Raw genomic sequence first — 21788 nt, 5'->3', positions numbered from 1 at the left:
TAAATATGAATGATTGCATATTAATATTGTGTCTTTGTTTAGCCAGTAGGGGTGGTTCTTAACTCAGCTCTTTTTTACGTGTCTTCTTTTTCACGCAGTCAGTTGAACATAGCAAAAAAACGAACACACCAGGACAAGGATCTTTTTTTTTTTTTTTTAAACAAGTGACTTTTTTCGTTTTGAAAAAAAATTGAAATACGGTCTCATCGCTAAAAATAAAGATCCTTATACCTATGTAAAGTTTTATTAAATTTGCCTATTGTGGTCAGAACTGAATAGCTCAGACTGAAATTTGAAGGCAAAAGAATGATCATCGTAATGACTCATCCCTTATTGAATGGCTTAGTCTGAAGCCTCAGTTAGCCAAACCAAGCTTCAAAGCAGGCTGTCTTTCTGGTCTATTTGTAAAATGATATACAGTATATGCAGTGAGGTGCTGGCTGACAGGATTGTGGATGGTTTGTCACCTAGGTTTCTCAGCTACACATAATGAGAGGCTCCAAAATTTGTCTGTTATGGATAAAGCAAACCTTTATGCCTTTTTTGTTAAATTCTGGGATGGGTCCTGGAGTCTGGAGACTTGGTAGAGCTTTGAAAGGTATAAAGCCTTTATCCCTAGGTCCCCCTGTTACCTGTTAGCCAGACCTCATTAATTATTTCAGGTGACCTTTTTATAGCTGACCTCAGCACTTCAACTTACTGATGCTGGAGGTTCTCTCTCTCTCTGAGGCCTGCATCTGAGCATGGTGAGCAAATGGATACTCGGCTACAAAGCTAACAAGCAAGAGACTAGCTAGTTAACCATCCAGCAGCTGACTGTAACTCATCAGATCGCATAGGAAGGACAGCAGCAAGTGAACCCTTCTCTATAGCAGTAGACACAGGGGCTGTTGGATAGGCAGATCATGGCACAGGAGTCAACTACCTCAACAGCCTATGCACAGCATATTACAGACGTTGGTCCTGGAGGATGATGTTGAAGCCTACATCAGCATCTCACCGAATGTGAGCTACCAAGGAGTATCGTAAGCTCAAAGGAGAAGTCATTTAAAAACCCAAGCGCGTGTTCTCCTGGAAATATGATGCTGGAAAACCTACAGGGACCCAGAAGTAAGATTTGTTCCACCTTTCAAGTGAGTGGTTGTAACCTGAGGTGCTGAAGCCTGCTCAGTTGGTGGATTTAGTGGTCTGTGATGTTACATCAAAGATTTAAGAGATTTTAGATACAGTACCACATTTGGCCTACAGACCTTCAGTGTGTGGATGAGTTGGTATCCCTTGTAGCGTAGCATACTGCTACTGAGGATTCTCTCCAAGATTTGCCTTCCAAGCTTGTAATCCTTGGAAACAGGAAAGCATCAACTTGAGTAAGACTGTTCATTTTTATTAAAGGGTTAAATTGTCCCTTAAGGGGGAAATGGAGGGCTAAGACACCCATGAGTGTTATATATGAATGGACTCCCATTAATGTCATATTAGGTGTTGGCCCTGCCAAGAACTGGGACATGTAGCTGCCAATTGCCCCATTGAGTTTGTTTCTTCTGACTTTCCTTACATGATCCTATGGAATGTGACTTGGGGAGGCATTCATCACTATTTGCAAACCTGTTCTTGCAACACACTTAAGCAGGGGAGGGCTGGCAGGGGGGACAGGGTGGAAATCTCCCCCCAGGCTGGTGACACTATGCACAGCCACCGGCCGCCACTACCAAATGCTGTTTTTGCAGAGCAGGAATATGCCTGCTGAAGCTTTGTTAACTCAGGTCACGGCTGCTGCTCACCCCCCACTGTGCAGCCGTGCCTGTGTCAGCTCTGAGGTAGATGGCTGCAGAGCTGAGCTATGTCTCGTCTCACACATAGCTCAGCCTCAGTGCACACCAGCGCTGACATCCCCTTCTCTCTCTGAACAGACACGAGGAGAGATATAGCTCATCTGCTCCTCCTCCTTCTAAGTCTGCCCTGCCCACACTCCCTGGGCATGTGTGGGCACTGGACAGGAAGTTTGAACCCAAAAAAGCCTCCATCCTGGTAAGCTCACCCTCTCTAGTCTCTCCTGCCTCCCAGTGTATAAAAAGGGGTGCTCTGTGGACTTTGTTAAAGGGGAGGGGGGGGCAGGCTTTGGTGAGCAGAGACCCTCTTTACACAATAGTCCACAGCATGCACACTTAAATCAAGTTTCCCAGAACACTCCTTACATCAGATCTGATCTATATGGGGTCTGTGCGGACTCTGATGTAAGGGGAGGCTCTGTGCGGACTCTTGTGATCATGAAAAATATTAGACTGTTTTCCTCGATCCATCACTTTTTCACGCTCTATGGACCACTTGACTGGGCTTGCCCCCCAGGCCTAAGGCTGCCAGCCCTCCCCTGCACTTAAGAATTGAGACTGAAAGGCAAATATGTCTTATTACCATAGACGAGCCCCGATCCATGCTTGTCTGGTGGATCCTGCCAAGCTTGGCTCAAACTAAATGAGAGTATGCATGGTAATGCCGCTGCTAAAGACTGCCTTACTGTGGAGGTCATAGTGTAGATGCCAAATTACAACTGTAAGCATGTCATGAGTATGTTTAAGAGCTTGCTACACAATGTAATAGTGAGCTATGATTTTTTCAGAACTGTGGGGGGAAAACGGGATGACAGTTCTGAAAATGTGTCTGTTCAGGCCTTGATTTGTTTCACACACTTATCTAACAGCACATTATTGATTGTTTTTTGCGGGGCCTCTCTTTTCTGGACAAATGGAGTTTGCTAATTTTTGATGCCTGTCAGAGCGCTCTGCATTTTTAATTTATATTTGCTGCAGCATGTTTTTTAATTAAATGAATAGGTATTGTGAGATATACTGTGTTATAATGGATACATTGTTCCTCGCATATGCTTGATATTTAATGTATATGATACTCCCACCCCTAATAAAGCCTTTTTCATATTTTTGTACCTTAAGCCATTGTTGACCCGCCTTTTTTTGCACTGCCCGAGGGCCCCAATGCCACTAGAGGGCCCCATCAGGATTGCCAGCCTCAGTAAAACCAGGGACAGTATGTAAAAATTGGTGTTTTTTTTATATCTGTCCCTGAAATGTCTCTTAACGACATCCTTTTGGTCTAAAAATCCCAAAAATATAGCTGCTCTGCCTCTCCAGTACCTTTTTAGTGTGTGTATGTGTTTTCTGTGTGTATGTATACTGTGTGGCCCCATAATCTATTGCCTGGGGGTCCCATAATATCCTATTGCCTGGGGGCCCCATGATCTCCTTTTGCCCGGGGGCCCCATGATCTCCTTTTGCCCGGGGGCCCCATGAGTTGTCAGTCCGCCCCTGACTGTAGCTTACCTTGACTGCTTAACAAATCCACACAGACGTTATGGGATGTTCTGGTTGACTGCCCAGACAAGCAATATCCTCAGCCACCCACCATGCTCTTTGTTGATGTCTCCTCTCCTCCTCCATATTGTCTAACCTAGAAAGGTCCAGTACCCCAGTGTTTCTAAACTCCAGTCCTCAATTTTTCCATGTGGTTATTACGTGGGCAGGTTCTGCATCCTGCTTTCTAGTACTACACAGTGATTGCTCTGCAGTGGTAATATTTCTTAAATGGTACTTTAATCAGAAAATTACATCCAGCTAGATCCCTTCAGGCTGGCCTCTTTTGTAAGTATAGCTATGTCATTTATTAAAAATAGGTACCTATACTGTTTAGAATACAGTAATACAGTGTCTCGCACTGATCTGCACTTGCCCAGTTTCTTTCTATTTTTAGGCACTGCTGAATCTGTACAGGCTGATCTGCTGACATGGTGCTGCACACATGATCAGTTATGACTCTGGCCATTTGATAGTTTGACAGTTTGGCTGAGAAAACAAGCAAATGTGTCAGTTAGCATTCCAGGAATATAACTGTTTTTTGAAGCTGCTAAATCGATGGGTTTAGTTTCGCTTTATGATTTACTTCTTCCCAGGGGCTCTGCGCTTTAACAAAATGAAAACCTCCAGCAAGAAGAAAGCAAAAACAATGCTGTAGGTAATTTACAGCACACACTAATTTTGGTAGTATAATTATTTTGTGGAATGTATGTTCCTTGGAACATTATTTTTTATCAAGTTATTCTGCCTTAAAGAGGAGTTCCACCCAAATTTGGAACTTCCTCTTAACCCACTCCTCTCCCCCTTACATGCCACATTTGGCATGTAATTTTTTTTGGGGGGGAGTGGGGGCTTCAGCACGAGTGGGACTTCCTGTCCCACTTCCTCCTTCCTGTAGGCGACTAAGCTTAATCGCCTTCAGGAAGTGGCTGCTGTAGGCGATCGCCTAGGACACGTCACAGGTCCTAGGCGATCTCCTGGCCAATTACACGGCGTGGCGCCGGGCCGCGCCGCTCGCGCATGCGCAGTGCCGCTCGCGCATGCGCAGTGGTTGCCTGGCCGTGAAGCTGAAAGCTGTCACGGCCGGGTGCCCACACTCAGAATGAAGACGCCGGCCGGGGAGGGGGGGAGAGGAGCTATAGCCCCGGCCGGCGCGTCGCTGGAGCGCTGGAGCAGGTAAGTGCCTGTTTATTAAAAGCCAGCAGCTACACTTTTTGTTGCTGCTGACTTTTAATAAACATACAAATGGCTGGAACTCCCCTTTAACTGAAGTCTTAAGACTGCCATACATGGCTTAAATTCAGGCCAATTCATGCTGAATAGGCTGAGAGCTGTAGGTGCTCCTGTCGATGTCAGTTATGGCTAGGCTCATTGGGTGGAGCAATGTGCTGATGTTGCCGCTCTCCATGGATCCCTGGGGGGAAAGGCGTTTTTTGCTGGAGACGGCCGGTGTCTTGTCGATCTAGTTCCCCTATCGAGATGGTTCCCTGCTTGACTGCGCAGGCGCAGACATAGCCCACGGAAATCTCAGAACCTCGGGCGGGCGCAGCGAGACATCTGAGTGAAGCGAGGACGTGAAGCCGACTGGCCACTTACAGCAAATTTCACGTCGCCCTGGACCTCTTGCTACAGCTGCTCAGGTTCGGCGATTTCCGTCAGCTCGGATTGCGCCTGCGCAGTCAAGACGGGAACCATATCGATAGGAGGAACCATATCGGCTTGAGATTTACCTATGCGTGTTTATGCAAACTTGATGTAAGTGCATTACTTTTGAGATATATTGAATGTTTATCGTTTTACACTGTGGCAAGCCTTTATCTTTTTTGGGGGAAGTTCTATAAGCATGACTATTTGGAGGACATCCGTAAAGGCTTCCTGCTATGATTGAGCCGCAATAGTCGCTGTACCTGTGATCCTTGAAGTTGATATATGGTGGGACTACCACATATACATTTCCTTACAAAAACAGGAGCATTGGCTGGGTGTTGGCTACAGGCGAGATATGGTGGGACTACCACATATACATCTCCGGATTGGGGACCCAGTCGATTACTCGGACCAATATGGCCCCGGAACCAGGAATACCTCGTGGCACGCGCTGTTGCAGGGGCAAAACTATAAAGTGCCTCATGCGCTGTGGCATTAGAAGAATTATGATATCTCTGACTTTTCAGTTCAACAAGACTGTCTATTACTCTGAAAATTCCTCTAGCGCCGTTCTATGGAAGCAGTAAGGTTTAAAGAGCACACCAAATGCTTAAATGAACTTCTTTATTAACTTCACTTTTCTTCATAGATAACACTGCTGCTTTGCAGCAGACAGTCCATGTACAAACACGTGTTGAATAAGGTATAACAGAAAATGGCGGTTCAAATATTCAATCTTGTCATTCAACATAAAATGGTGGATATCTTTCTTTCTTCAGTATTTATACTCTCTCTGTAAGTTATCAAAGCATTCTCTGATTTCTCTGAAAGGTGTAATTGTGGTTTGCAACTTGGTTTGCAGGGTTTGTTAGCTCGGTGCAGTTAGCTTGTTAGAGTGGATGGATGGATGTGACTTAGTTCGGTAACTTAGTTCGATGGAACTACAGTTAGAGCGGTTAGATGACTTTGTTTGAATGACTGAATGGACTTAGTTCGATGGCTTAGTTTGGTGGAACTATAAGTGAACACACAACTAGATCAGTATACAGTTCTGATCACACTATTTACAATAAGAACATATATAACTTGTGTGACATACCTATTTAGGCCCTTGCTTCTATAAAACTGAACTCTGTGGGCCAGATTCTCCAAAAAGCGCCTATCTATAGGCGGGCATAGCGTATCTCAGATACACTACCCCGCCGTAACTTAGTGAGGCAGGTCCCGTATTCTCAAAGAACTTGCGGCCAAAGTTACGTCGGCGTAGTGTAACTGTGCCGGCGTAAGCCTGCGTAATTCAAAGTAGGCTAGTGTGGGCGTGTTTTATGTTAATGTATCCTGACCCGACGTGATTGACGTTTTTAACGAATGGCGTATGCGCGCGCATGCTCAGTATCACGTCGAATTTTCATATTAAATTACGCCCGCTCATTCCTAGTCGACGTGAACGTAACTTACATCCAGCCCCATTCACGGACGACTTACGCAAACAACGTAAAATACGACGCTGTTCGTACGTTTCCGACGTCCATACCTAACATGACTTACCCCTGCTTTATGAGGGGTAACTGTACGCCGGCGTATGTCTTACGTAAACGACGTATCTTGATACGCCGGGCGCACTTACGTTTGTGAATTGGCGTATCTAGCTAATTTACATATTCAATGCGGAAATCTACGGAAACGCCACCTAGCGGCCAGTGTAAATATGCAACTAAGATACGACGGCGTAAAAGACTTATGCCGCTCGTATCTTAGCCGAATTTATGCGTAACTGATTCTAAGAATCAGCCGCATAGATATGACGGCTCTCATTCGGACTTACGACGGCGTACATGGCGCTACGCCGTCGTAAGTCCTTTGAGAATCTGGGCCTGTATGTCTGCTCTCTGTCTTCATGTGGAATGAATGCAGCACATGTACAGTATTAGGAACCTCCCAGACAGAATGGATGCAAAGGTAGCTGGGATAGGTCAAGACTCTGCTCAATGTGAGATTAGCTGTGATTGGCCAAGGACTCCTGATGAGTCACAAAAGCTTAACTCTATGCTTTCTGGTATGCATTCTACTGTGTAATTTGAGCTTACCTTCACTGTCATATAAATAAACGATTCTTAAAGGCATATTTTTTCTTTTGCTTCTGTGAACACAACATACAACTATTATATGACATTCAAGCATTAAATCACACTGAATAACTTTGCTTTTGCCTCTCACATATAAACATGTGCATTACATTTAGGTTCTTAGCAGGTTTAGCTGTATATACATGTAGGTTATATTAGCTACCTAGGACAGGTTCTAGCTGGCCAGCTACACGCGCACCCCGACCTGGAAGGCCATTTCGCCGGGGCGCCGTGATGCAGTCACCCTAAAATGTGGGTGCCACACTTGAAGAAGGACCCAGACCAATGGCGTCTGTCTCATAAATACCCTCCTCCAGCATGCACAGAGAGGCACAGCGAGGAAACACCTTCCTGATAGGCTGCTGGGGAAAAGCACCCAAACCTCGACTCCACTGCTGCCACCTATCGTCCTGGGGTGGGAACAGCACCCCAGGAACAACAGAATAAGCCCACAGCACAGCCAAGCTGAGACAGAGACCCAATTCAACAGAATACCTGGATCAGAGCCAACTAACTCTCTGATCCCCCTCTAAATTTAACAAAGCACCGGTACTTGTAAGTAACCAGGCGCTATATAATATTTTTGAATCCCATGAGTAAGTAATCCGTGACGAAACATGTCGGGGCGTGGCTACACAGTGAGCATTTGAACGTATGAACCGACGTGACAGGATTGTGAGTGTAGCATTTTGTTTGTAACCAGCGGACGGTAGCGGGATTTTGCAGACTGGGGATTTGCAGTGCATTGCGGTGGAGTGGTGAGAGTGATCCAAGTTGATTGCAGGTCCGCCGTGACCACTGTTTGCCAGCTGTAGGATATTGAGGAAGTCTTTTTTGCTTTGCTGTGATTCACTGCTTTTAATTTAGCTTTTTATGTGAGTGTAACCATTGCAGATTTGTATGTGGTGTTTTATTAAATTGCCTTGCAATATTACACTATTGTACGCTTCTCTTTATCATTCATGTGGAGCCATTATAATCACATTGGTGGAAGTGGAATCCTGTGACACTGATTTGGAAAATCCTAATTTATGCTTTTGTGCCAAAACACGAGAGTGTGAGGCAATTTGTTCTGGTGAGTGGCCAATTTGATGGGTGAAGGAATTACTGAACACTTCTGGTGTGGTGGAAGATTTTCTTATTATTTATGAACTTTTTGCTTCATCACTTTAATTTATTCACTGGTTTATATATAATTTTCTTTAGTCTATGGAACTTTTTTACCTAATTTAACACTGTATTTAGATTATGTGTGTAAGCTTGTTATACACTGGAGCACTGCTGAGTATATAAGTTTTTGATAGTTTAATCACATTGTTTGAAATCACTATATACACATTTTTTCACATTTATTTGATTTAAAGCGGCAGCTGTGAGACTTTGTTCATTTATCCTCCATAGCGCAGCGGTGGGAATCAGGAGGGCGCATTTACTTGGATTACCTATTTTTTACACGCTACATAATATTTAATACTGGGACTTTTAATTTCACTAATTGGTTTGTTTTTCACTAATCGGTTTGTTTTATTTTTGTATTATGTTAATATATATATATATATATAGCTTATTTCAGTTGTCATAGCAATAAACATGTAACTTCGTACATTGAATTGGAAAGGATCACCAAGTCTCAGGCCTCTAGTGTTGCTTCTGCAGTGGGTTTGGATGACAATGATTGAGGGGGATTTACTGAAGGAGTGAATGAGATTTGGAATAGAAGCAAGGAGTATGCAAGATATATCCTAAGTTGAAAAATAAATATGTGGATGTTTATTTTGCTATTTTTGCATCCTAAAATTTACTAAGAAAAACAAAATTGTAATCTTTGACCCTTTTGTTTTATATTTAGATGTCATCCATGCAAAAACCAACATAGACTTGGGCAGTCCCACTAAGGTAAGCATTAATAAGGCTGACACATACCAAGATATTTAATTAACCAAGCAAAGGTTAATTAACGTGGTCAGAGACTACAGAGAACAGTTGAATTATGCCTGCATTTGAAGATTTTTTTGCAGCTTCCTACATAAATACTGTATGTATTTTTTTGCCTATGGAGCAGAGAGAAGGAAACATAATCAGACAATTACAATTTGGTTTTAAACTGAGAAAAATAGCAAATGGCTGAACAAAGTACCCAAACCAATCTTTTTTTCCTCGAGAAGCCTATTTTCTTAACAGATGGCATGGATCAGATGTGCTATTTTTTGGCCACAGCACTATTACAGGTTAATTAAAGTAGTTGTATTGGTTGAGCTCTGTGAACATGGTAACAGACAAACAGAATTATTACCTCCACTGTGCAGTTCGTTTTGCACAGAGTGGCCCCAATCGTCCTCTTCTGGGGTCCCACGGCAGCTCTCGCGGCTCCTCCCCACAAGAGCTAACCCCCTCTGGGAAGCTCTATACCGAGGGGGTTAGCTTGCGGGCCCGCTTCCTGCCATACAATCGGCGTCCATAGCCGCCGATTGTATGACTCAGCCCCACCCCCAGCGGTTGTGTCATTGGATTTGATTGACAGCAGCGGGAGCCAATCGCTGCACTGCTATCAATCCATCCAATGAAGAGACAATCGGGCATGAGGAGAAAGACGCTGGGTAGATGAAAACAAAATGGTGATAAAACACATAATTGGGCAAGCTTGATATTGGCATCCCTGAGCATAGACTCGACGCGTTTCTTGGCGTTTAAGGCCAGTCATCAGAAGTGGGGTGCATAGCAATAAGCTAAAGAGAAAAAAGGGAGGGGGGAAGGGATAAACATACAGGTGAGTAGGTGCAATCTGCGTCATTTGAATCATGGTAGCAGCATAAGCGAGTTTGGTGGTATGGTATATTACCTTTATGTTGGGCCAAAAGTGGAATAACCCTTGCGTTAAAACATAAAGATTGCACCTACTCACCTGTATGTTTATCGCTTTCCCCCCTCCCTTTTTTCTCTCTAGCTTATTGCTATGCACCCCACTCCTGATGACTGGCCTTAAACGCCAAGAAACGCGTCGAGTCTATGCTCAGGGATGCCAAGATCAAGCTTGCCCAATTATGTGTTTTATCACCATTTTGTTTTCATCTACCCATTTTATTGGATAATCATGTCTACTGTATCTATATGTCAATTTATTGTGATTGCTTTTAATGGTCATGTCCTGGATTTTGAATATTTTTTATATCAATGTTATTATGACTACATGTATTATGCCTTTGTACGCATGATCTCTGTATTATATATTATGATACATATTACATTATTAAGTTTACATTTGACTCCTTCAATTTCTTTTTCGGATTGATCACCAAGACATTTCTTTTGACCACAGAGATTTCCCTTGATGGGACTGTGATAGATCTTTTACTGGTGATATCCTTAACAATTTTACAAACCCATCCATGCCCCATTTAAAGTCCCATGACCCATTTTTCTTGTTCTATATTACTACAGGGATGGGGGCACGGTTAAGGTGGTTTTGGATTCCAAACAGATCACTTCCCTTCTTTTGCAAAAGTAACCTCCCACACATTGCAATAATAGGATGTGGGCAAGTCCCAAACATAAATCATGCAGTTGTACCTGTCCATAGTAACAGATCACCACCAAACACAGTACACAGGTTACGTGATGAGGAACTGTTTTTAATTATAGAGAAAACAGTGACACCTGGTCAAGAAAAACAGTAACAAGAAATAAAATAAATCAGGCATAAGAGGCATGTTTTGGGGACATGAAAAAGGGGGAGGCTGAAGTTTTGCTGTAAATTCAATCAGAAGAATGTGTGAATCTTTGAACATTTATAAATGAACTCCGATGTGTTTTCTCTACAGAAAAATGATTTCAGATACCCGCACAAGACACACCTCAAACCAGCCCTTGATCAGCCTATACCGGAGCGACCCATTATTCGGCAAATTACAATTGATCTTCGACCTATCCTGGGGCAGGTTATTGATGCTTGTGAAGTGGATAATGAAGACACACCAGAAGTTTTAAAACAAGAGAACAAAAGAAGTGAGGCACATACAGATATTTCATCTCCCTTGCAGAGGAATTCAGGGGCAATCAGCATTTCTCTCCCCTCAGTGTCAAGCTGTAAAAGCTGTGAAAAGTCCAGGCCTCCACAAACTGTTGAGCGGGCAGTAAGTTTGGTGGCACTAACAAACGAAGGCACACTTACTTGTGACCCAGTACACAAATCTAGGAACTCTTTCCCTGCTTTCTTCCCCAAAGTAATATTAAACCAAATTCCTCCTCCGAAGACCTCTAAGGAGCAAAGGCCTTTAAGTAAAGTAAGTACTGATTTTTGCAAGTAGTTTACTGAATGCAGAGCTACACAGTTCAGTCTTTCTTCATATATAATAAACAGCACCAACTCACGACCAGTGTTGCCATCCGTTCGTATTTTTACGGACAGTGCATAAAAACGGGCACTTTATTCCCCCGTTCTTAAATGTTCGTGGTTGCTGGAATGTGCCAGTAAAAATAGCCGAGATCGGTTCGGCTTTGAACTGCACATGAAGATTGGAGGCAGGGGGTGATTGGAGGCAGGGGGTGATGGTGGCTGCGGTGGCACCGCAGAGGGGGATGGAGGCAGGGGGAGATTGTAGGCAGGGGGTGTTTGGAGGCAGGGGGTGTTGGTGGCAACACAGAGGGGGATGGTGGCACTGCAGAGGGTGGGGGATGGAGACAGGGGTTGTTGGTGGCACCGCAGAGGGGGATGGAGGCAGGGGACGATTGAGGCAGGGGGTGAATGGAGGAAGGGGGCCTGGGGGGAGTTTGGAGGCAGGGGGAGATTGGAGGCAGATGGAGATTGGAGGCAGAGGGAGATTGTGGCACCGCAGAGGGGGGTGAAGGCAGGGGGTGTTGGTGGCAGAGGGGGATAGAGACAGGGGGTGATGTGACTAAATAATTTGCCCTTATTATATCGAAAATAACAAAAATATGTTTTTTTACCTTAATATCTACCTTAAATCACATTGCTATTTGCCTAGCGTACTTGTTTGTAGCACCAAAAATTGTAACTTTTGTGAAATGCCAGTAAAAACATGGCTGCGCAAGTAAATTTTGGGTGTCGTGCCAGTAAATTTCAATCTGGTAGGTTAGCAACACTGCTCACGACACTGACTTACAGTCAATTAAAGTGATCCTGTGCCCAGACTATGCAAATAGAAATATAGTGCCTTAAAAATGTATTCATACCCGTTGAAATTTTTCCACATTTTGTCATGTTACAACCAAAAACGTAAATGTATTTTATTGGGATTTTATGATAGACCAATACAAAGTGGCACATTATTGTGAGGTGGAAGGAAAATTATAAATGGTTTTCATTTTTTTTTACAAATAAATATCTGAAAAGTGTGGCGTGCATTTATACTCAGCCCCTGATATAATACTTTATAGAACCACCTTTTGCAGGAAATTGTCTCTACTAGCTTTGCACATGTAGGAGAATGAAAATTGTGCCCAGTCTTCTTTTAAAGTAGCTCAAGCTCTGTCAAATTTTCAAGTCTTGCCACAGAGTCTCATTTGGATTTAGGTCATAAATATGTTTTGATCTAAACAATTCCATTGTAGCTCTGGCTGTATGTTTAGGGTCTTGTCCTGCTGCAAGGTGAACCTCCCCCCAGTCTCAAGTCTTTTGCAGACTCTAACTTGTTTTCTAAGATTGCCCTGTATTTGGCTCCATCCATCTTCCCATCAACTCTGACTAGCTTCCCTGTCCCTGCTGAAAAAAAGCTTCCCACAATATGATGCTGCCACCACCATGTGTTACGGCGGTGATGGTGTGTTCAGGGTGATGTGCAGTGTTAGTTTTCCACCACACATGGTATTTTGCTTTTAGGCCAAAAAGTTCAATTTTGATCTCATCTGACCAGAGCACCTTCTTCCACATGTTTGCTGTGTCCCCCACATGGGTTCTCACAAACAGCAAACATAATTTCTTATGGCTTTCTTTCACCAATGGATTTCTTCTTGACACTCTTCCATAAAGGCCAGATTTGTGGGATGCAGGACTAATAGTTATCCTGTGGACAGATTATCTCACCTGAACTGTGGATCTCTCTGTAGCTCCTCCAGAGTTACCATGGCCCTCTTGGCTGCTTCTCTGAATAATCTTTCCATTTTCGGATGATGGATTGAACAGTACTCCGTGAGATGTTCAAAGCTTGTGATATTTTTTTTATAACCTAACCCTGCTTTAAACTTCTCAACAACTTTTTTCCTGACCTGTCTGAGGTGTTCCTTGACCTTCATGATGCTGTTTGTTCACTAAGGTTCTCTTACAAACCTCTGAGGGCTTCACAGAACAGCTGTATTTATACTGAAATAAGTTACATACAGGTGGAATCTATTTACTAATTAGGTGACTTCTGAAGGCAATTGGTTCCACTAGATTTTAGTTAGGGGTATCAGAGTGAAGGGGGCTGAATACAAATGCACACCGCACTTTTCAGATATTTATTTGGGAAAAAAATTGGAAAACCATTTATCATTTTCCTTCCACTTCACAATTATTTGCCACTTTGTGTTGGTCTAAAAAATACCAATAAAATACATTTACGTCTTTGGTTGTAATATGACAAAATGCGGAAAATTGCAAGAGATATATATAATTTTTCAGTGCACTGTATGTACATATTCTGAATATTTCGGTCCAGGGATCTTCCTCCCTTTTTTGCTTAGGGTCTCTGATTGAATCAGAGTGTTTCCGATTGGTGAAAGCAGTTACATGCCAGCGCTGACCAATCAGAATCCCTCTGAACTGCACTGGCATCCCTAAGGAAGAAAAGGGAAAGAAGACCGCGGCAGATTCCAAGACCTCCGTCATAAACACAGAGGGACGTGGGGTGTAAAAAGGTAAACTTACAATATAGCTATAAGATTTGATCTGTCACATCAAAAAATCAGGGTAGATGTACCACTCAGTTGTTGATCAGAACAAATATGAGACCATCTTAAGTGACGTGTGTGTTCTTTATTTTTTAACCCTTTAGATTAATGCATCTTGGCAAGGTGTGGAGAAACTGCAACTTCCAATGTCTGAACTGGTGAGGCTGGTGAAGGAGAGGACAGACAGTGGGCATCACACACTAATTGCCCGAGTGCTCTGTTCACTTAGAGAAAAAGAGTGAGTTTTTCAGCATATGCTGCTTACATTAAAGATGCTTTATTATTTGAGTACGAATATTAGGCTTGCAAGGATTTAGAAAATAATTTACTTTTGTTAGGTCATTACCACTTCAGCCCTGGCTGCTCAATGACCGGGCCATTTTTTGCGATTCGGCATTGCGTCGCTTTAACTGACAATTGTCCGGTCGTGCGACGATGTACCCAAACAAAATTGACGTCCTTTTTTTCCCACAAATAGAGCTTTCTTTTGCTGGTATTTGATCACCTCTGCGGTTTTTATTTTTTGCGCTATAAACAAAAATAGAGCGACAATTTTGAAAAAAATGCAATATTTTTTACTTTTTGCTGTAATAAATATCCCCCAAAAACATATATAAAATGTTTTTTTTTTCCCTCAGTTTAGGCCGATACGTATTCTTCTACCTATTTTTGGTAAAAAAAATCGCAATAAGCGTTTATCGATTGGTTTGCGCAAAATTTATAGCGTTTACAAAATAGGGGATATTTTTATTGCATTTTTATTAATTATTTTATTTTTACTACTAATGGCGGCGATCAGCGATTTTTTTCGTGACTGCTTTTTATTTTTTGCGCTATAAACAAAAAAAGAGCAACAATTTTGAAAAAATCTTGTAATTTTTGCAATAATAAATATCCCCATTTAAAAAAAAGCTATTTTTTTCCCAGTTTAGGCCCATATGTATTCTTCTACACATGTTTGGTAATAAAAATCGCAATAAGTGTATATTAATTGGTTTGCGCAAAAGTTATAGGCCCGGATTCACGTACCTTGGCGCACAGTTATGCCGGCGTAGCGTATCGCATATATGCTACGCCGACGTAGCGCAGAGCGGCTAGCACAGTATTCACAAAGCACTTGCTCCCAACGTTGCGCCGGCGTAACGTAAATTCGTCGGCGTAAGCCCGCCTAATTCAAAGTAGGTGGAAGTGGGCGTGATACATTTAAATTAGGGTTGTCCCGATACCGATACTAGTATCGGTATCGGGACCGATTCCGAGTTTTTTCGGCGGTACTCAGACGCCGATACCCCGCCCCGATACATAAATAGAATACTTGCCGCCGACCGCCGCCGCCGCCGAACGCCGCCCGCCGCCGCCCGCCGCCACGAAACGCCGTAATCCGCCGCCATTCGCCGCATCCCCGCTGCCGCCGACTGTGTAATACGGGCGGGAACATTACAGCTTTGAATAGCTGTAATGATTCGCACCACGCATAGACACTCCCCCTCGCTCGGGTGAACTGTCCAATCCCGAGCGAGGGGGAGTGTCTATACGCAGCGCGGCGCCAATCATAACAGAGATTCAAAGTTGTAATGTTCCCGCCCGTATTACACAGTCGGCGGCAGCGGGGATGCAGGTAAGCGTGACATGGCTGGATGGGGGGAGACGCTGGATGGGGGGAGACGCTGGCTGGATGGGGGGATGCTGGCTGGATGGGGGGGGGTGACGCTGGCTGCATGGGGGGACGCTGGCTGGATGGGGGGTGACGCTGGCTGTATGGGGGGTGACGCTGGATGGGGGGAGACGCTGGCTGGATGGGGGGACGCTGGCTGGATGGGGGGGGGTGACGCTGGCTGCATGGGGGGACGCTGGCTGGATGGGGGGTGACGCTGGCTGTATGGGGGGTGACGCTGGCTGGATGGGGGGTGACGCTGGCTGCATGGGGGGTGACGCTGGCTGCATGGGGGGTGACGCTGGCTGCATGGGGGGTGACAATGGCTGCATGGAGGGTGACAATGGCTGCATGGGGGGTGACAATGGCTGGGGGAATACATTGCTGGATGGGGGGTGACAATGGCTGGATGGGGGGATACATTGCTGGATGGGGGGTGACGCTGGCTGGATGGGGGGTGACGCTGGCTGCATGGGGGGTGACGCTGGCTGCATGGGGGGTGACGCTGGCTGCATGGGGGGTGACGCTGGCTGCATGGGGGGTGACGCTGGCTGCATGGGGGGTGACAATGGCTGGGGGAATACATTGCTGGATGGGGGGTGACAATGGCTGGATGGGGGGTGACAATGGCTGCATGGGGGGGTGACAATGGCTGGGGGAATACATTGCTGGATGGGGGGTGACAATGGCTGGATGGGGGGATACATTGCTGCATAGGGGGAAACGCTGGCTGGATGGGGGGTGACGCTGGCTGGATGGGGGGTGACGCTGGCTGGATGGGGGGTGACGCTGGCTGGATGGGGGGTGACGCTGGCTGGATGGGGGGTGACAATGGCTGGATGGGGGGTGACAATGGCTGCATGGGGGGTGACAATGGCTGGGGGAATACATTGCTGGATGGGGGGAGACAATGGCTGCATGGGGGGAGACAATGGCTGGATGGGGGGGATACATGGCTGGATGGGGGGGATACATGGCTGCATGGGGGGAGACAATGGCTGCATGGGGGGAGACAATGGCTGCATGGGGGGTGACAATGGCTGGGGGAATACATTGCTGGATGGGGGGTGACAATGGCTGGATGGGGGGATACATTGCTGCATGGGGGGAGACAATGGCTGGATGGGGGGTGACGCTGGCTGGATGGGGGGTGACGCTGGCTGGATGGGGGTGACGCTGGCTGGATGGGGGGTGACGCTGGCTGGATGGGGGGTGACAATGGCTGGATGGGGGGTGACAATGGCTGGGGGAATACATTGCTGGATGGCGGGTGACAATGGCTGGATGGGGGGATACATGGCTGCATGGGGGGAGACAATGGCTGCATGGGGGGTGACAATGGCTGCATGGGGGGAGACAATGGCTGCATGGGGGGAGACAATGGCTGCATGGGGGGAGACAATGGCTGGATGGGGGGATACATGGCTGCATCTGTGGTGGGACATCGCTGCATTTGGGGACACATTTTAAAAAAAGTATCGGTATTCGGTATCGGCGACTACTTGAAAAAAAGTATCGGTACTTGTACTCAGTCCTAAAAAAGTGGTATCGGGACAACCCTAATTTAAATGAAGCGTGACCCCATGCAAATAATGTGGACGCATCCCAGTGCGCATGCTCAGAATCACGTTGAAAATGAACTGTCCAATCCCGAGCGAAAATACTCCATAAGATACGTCAAATCACTGCCTACGACGTGACGTAACCTATGCCCAGCCCTATTACTACTACGTAAACGATGTAAAATATGACGGCTGTTCCCTGGTCCATACCTTAACATGACTTACCCCTGCTTTATGAGGCTTAACTTTACGCAGGACGTACAACTTACGTAAACCGCATATATGAATGCGCCGGGTGCAAGTACGTTCGTGAATCGGCGTATCTCCCTCATTTGCATATTCGATTCGTAAATCAATGGAAGCGCCCCTTGCGACCAGCGTAAATATGCACCCACGATACGACGGCGTAGGAAACTTACGTCGGTCGTAGGAAGCCTATTTTCAGGCGTATCTAGTTCTGTGGGCATGGGCACACAGATACGACGGCGCACATTTACACTTACGCGGCGTATCTCGAGAAACGTTGCGTAAGTGCTACGTGAATCCGGGCCATAGTGTCTACAAAATAGGGGATAGATTTTTTGCATTTTTATTATTATTTTTTTACTAGTAATGGCGGTGATCTGTGTTTTTTTTAATCGGGACTGTGACATTATGGCGGACACTTTTGACACATTTTTGGGACCATTGGCATTTATACAGCGATCAGTGCTATAAAAATGCACTGATTACTGTAAAAATGTCACTGGCAGGGAAGGGGTTAACACCAGGGGGCACTCAATGGGTTAATTGTGTTCCTTGACTGTGTGTTCTAACTGTAGGGGGATGGGACTGACCTAGAGGAAATGACAGATCGTGGTTCCTAGCTATTAGGAACTCACGATCTGTCTTTCCTCACAGAACAGGGATGTGTGTGTTTACACACACACGTCCCTGTTCTGCCTCTCGTGCCCACGATCGCTCCTGGCCAGTGGTCATCGCGACTGCTATCCCCCGTTAAGGGACCGGCGTACACCTACGGCGGTTCGCGGGATCGTGCCAACCTGAGGCTAGCTGGTCGTCAAGTGGTTAAACATTAGTGTTATCATATGTGAAAACAGCATAACCATTAGCAGATTCAGAGATATTGGTAGCCGAATGTACAAGAAAGCCATGACTTTTTATGTGACAGACAACCATCGTAGCATTGCCCCTCCCATCTTGCAATATCAAGGTCAACTCTTACAGCAAAAGCCAAGATATACTATATAGCCATAGGTTTGTGGATATCTGACCATAACACCTGCATTAATTTGCCAAAAGTTTGTGGACACTCTCGAAAACTGGGGTCTCCAAACTTTCTAAACAATGGCCCATTTACTGTCCTTCAGACTTTAGGGGGCTGGGCTGTGGCCATTTGGAGTAGAAAAGCCCCAGCATTAGTGGCAGTAGACTGCCTCAGGCTTGGTGGTCAGGCTTAAGTAAGAAGAGGAACAGTACCCATCATTGGTATTAGTGAGACTAGTGCTGCATCATTGATGTCCGTGGGAGGAATTATGCCCATTGCTGGTGTCAATGGAAGGAATAATGCAACATTGCTGTTGTCAGTGGGAAGAATAGTGCCCTGCTGTTTATGTCAGTAGAATGAAGGAATAGTGCCTCACTAGGGACATATAAAGCCAAGCAAAGGACTGCATCAAGCCTGTAGGTTGCAGTTTGGAGACTATTGTTCTAAAAGATTGCATTCAGGTGCCTGCAGTGAAGGTTACTGTTGTAAACCAGTTCTTTTCATCCAATATACTGTAAGTACCTCACCTCACAAATCCTCTTTTGGCTGAATGGACACAAATTACCACAGGCAATCCAAGTTAATGTGGAAAACTTCCCCAGAGGAAAGAAGACGGCTAAAGCTGCCATGAGAGGGGGCGCATAATTTTAAGTTGCCTGGATGACAAAACATCTTGTCTGAGATGTACCTCTAAAAAAAAAAATTGTGATTACTTTTTTTTTTAAAGTAAAGTAGTGATACCAATTGGGGCTTTTTTTTGCATTATGAATTTTTTTATGAAATCATATTACAGGGAGAAACCCATTCATCAAGGTGCACAGGATGTCAGAGAGCTAGGAAGCATGCATGAGGAGACACCCTATATAACATGTGCCGTTGGGGGTACCAGACTGACATGGATGAAAAGAAGGTGATGGATCTCTGTAAAAATCAGAAGGATACAAAACCTGAGACTTTTAGTCCTTTTTTGACAGCAACTATTCCCACATAATCTCTGCTTCCCTGCTTTTCATGTTTGTAAATCAAATCCTGCCCCATATGATTTTCTTCCCAATGAGGAGACGTTACTAGCAGAATAATATCCCCTGATCTGTAACGTAGAGGAAATGATTCCCTGAGACTGGATTGGGTGTTTGAGTTCTGGTCAGGATGTGACATCTTCTCATAGAGCAGGAATCTCTGCTGGGATCATAACCTTTTGCTTAAAATCACATTGAGTAATGTAAATTCTTTATTTAAAAATAAAATAAAAATTCTACACAAATATGTAATATTTTTGCAGTTTAACGATTTGGTCCATTCTGCACTAATATTTTCATTTTGGGGATACCAAATATACAACTCAGTGCTGCAGAGGCAAGCCCCAGCCCTTGTCAAGTACATTTACAGGCCACTTTATTATGTTGTTTACGCCAAATTCTGACCCTACCATCTTAATGTCGCAGCTGAAATTGAGACTCATCAGACCAGGCAACATTTTTCCAATCTTCTCTTGTCCAATTTTGATGAGTCTGTGTAAATCGTAGCCTCAGTTTCCTGTTCTTAGCTGACAGGAGGGGCACCTGGTGTGGTCTTCTGCTGCTGTAGCCCATCTGCTTCAAGGTTTGATGTGATGTGATGTGATGTGCTTTCAGAGATGGTATTCTGCATACCTTGGTTGTAACAAGCGTTTTTTTTTAGTTACTGTTGCCTTTCTATTGTCCCAAAGCAGTCTGCATACTCTCCTCTGACATTAACAAGGCATTTTCATCCACACACCTGACGCTCACTGGATATTTTCTCTTTTTCAGACCATTCTCTGTAATCCCTAGAGATGATTGTGTGTGAAACTCACAGTAGATCAGCAGTTTTTGAAATACTCAGACCAGCCTGTCTGGTACCAACAATCATGCCACGTTCAAAGTCACTTAAATCCCCTTTCTTCCCCATTTCGATGATTGGTTTGAAATTCAGCAAGTCGTTTCACCATGTCTAGATGCCTAAATGCATTGAGTTGCTGCCATGTGATTGGCTGATAAGCAATTAGTGTTGCCAAGCAATTGAACAGGTGTACCTAATAAAGTGGACGGTGGGTGTATGTGTCCCAATGGGAAACAGATCTTTGTGCACCCATAGAGTAAGAAGACAGAACCACTCTGGAATATTACCATGCTCTGCTCCTTTGTTTTTTGCAGTAAAAGTAAACTACAAACGGGTTATGTGGTGGCGCATGGAGACTTTTAAAATGCATCCCCAATGCCCCTGACACATGCTACAAAGGGTGTAGATCAAGATGCCCTCTACTACAGATTTAGTGGGATTTTAAAATAAAGTAGTACCTGGCCACTGTCAATCATCTACAGTAGTATTTACAGTCTTGAGAGGGGCATCCAAAAAGACCTCAAAGAGGCCCCTTTGAATCTGAAACCTACTAACTGCACTAACAATTTTGGCTACTGACTTATGTTTACATCAGCTAAACAGGTCCTGGAAAAAAGCATGGGGGTCAGCTACTTTCACTATCAAGAGATGAAAGAAAAATCCTGGATTGCCGCACTCCTCAAAAAAACGATGTCTTTATTCAAAACATGAAAAAACAACAAAAATTCAAATGGAAAAAACAGCCAAAATTCATGCAGTCAACCAAGAAGTGGATTAGGAAAAAAGAGCTGACGTGTTTCGCATCCTGTGATGCTTACCATTTTAATTAAAATATTGTATTTTTATGCATATAAACGTTGTTTGTTTTTAGACATACAAAAGGCTGCAGTCTTCAGAATTTCCACATTCTTTATTTATTGCCTATTTCACCCTATAGCCACATATGTCTACTTCACAACCTTCTTATAATGTCACACAAAATGTATTATTATTTGTTTTATTTGTTGTTCATCCATCCTTTTCACTGGTTATGACATATATATGTGTCTCACACATGGGGTCTCTCCTTTTTTTTTTTTTTTCTCTTGTTTGGTTTCACCATCAAGAGTTTGAGAAATGAGATATTTTTTCATTCACAAATCTTTTTTTTTTTTTTTTTTTTTTATAAATTCTTTATTTTTACCATTTTTTTTCCAACACTTCACATTGCCTCATACATCGGTTATTATCACATCCTACACATCCTACACATCAATCAACTTCATAATTTACATTTTTCACTCTCTTGTCGAAACCACCTCTTGATCCTAAACATCTTTACCTTTATTTACAGTCCTCAGAGTCATTGCTAATGGATCTAGACTTTCTTCCTTTTTAAATCCCACGAAATGGACGTGTGCTCTTTTCCTTTGAGACATTAAT

General features: G+C 44.2%; 1 protein-coding gene across 1 annotated transcript; it reads left to right on the top strand.

The window, feature by feature from the left end:
- Positions 1 to 1079: 1079 nt before the first annotated feature.
- On the top strand, positions 1080 to 20092 carry LOC120931222. Its single transcript, XM_040342461.1, has 5 exons — positions 1080 to 1110; positions 8988 to 9034; positions 10957 to 11418; positions 14128 to 14261; positions 19300 to 20092. Exons 1-5 carry the CDS (start codon positions 1080 to 1082, stop codon positions 19418 to 19420), a joined length of 795 nt encoding a protein of 264 aa, XP_040198395.1. The 3' UTR covers positions 19421 to 20092.
- The last annotated feature ends 1696 nt before the right edge of the window (positions 20093 to 21788 follow it).

The sequence above is a fragment of the Rana temporaria genome, chromosome 1, assembly GCF_905171775.1.
Source record: "Rana temporaria chromosome 1, aRanTem1.1, whole genome shotgun sequence".
Classification (NCBI taxonomy): domain Eukaryota; kingdom Metazoa; phylum Chordata; class Amphibia; order Anura; family Ranidae; genus Rana; species Rana temporaria.
This window is presented reverse-complemented; position numbering and strand designations above follow the sequence as displayed.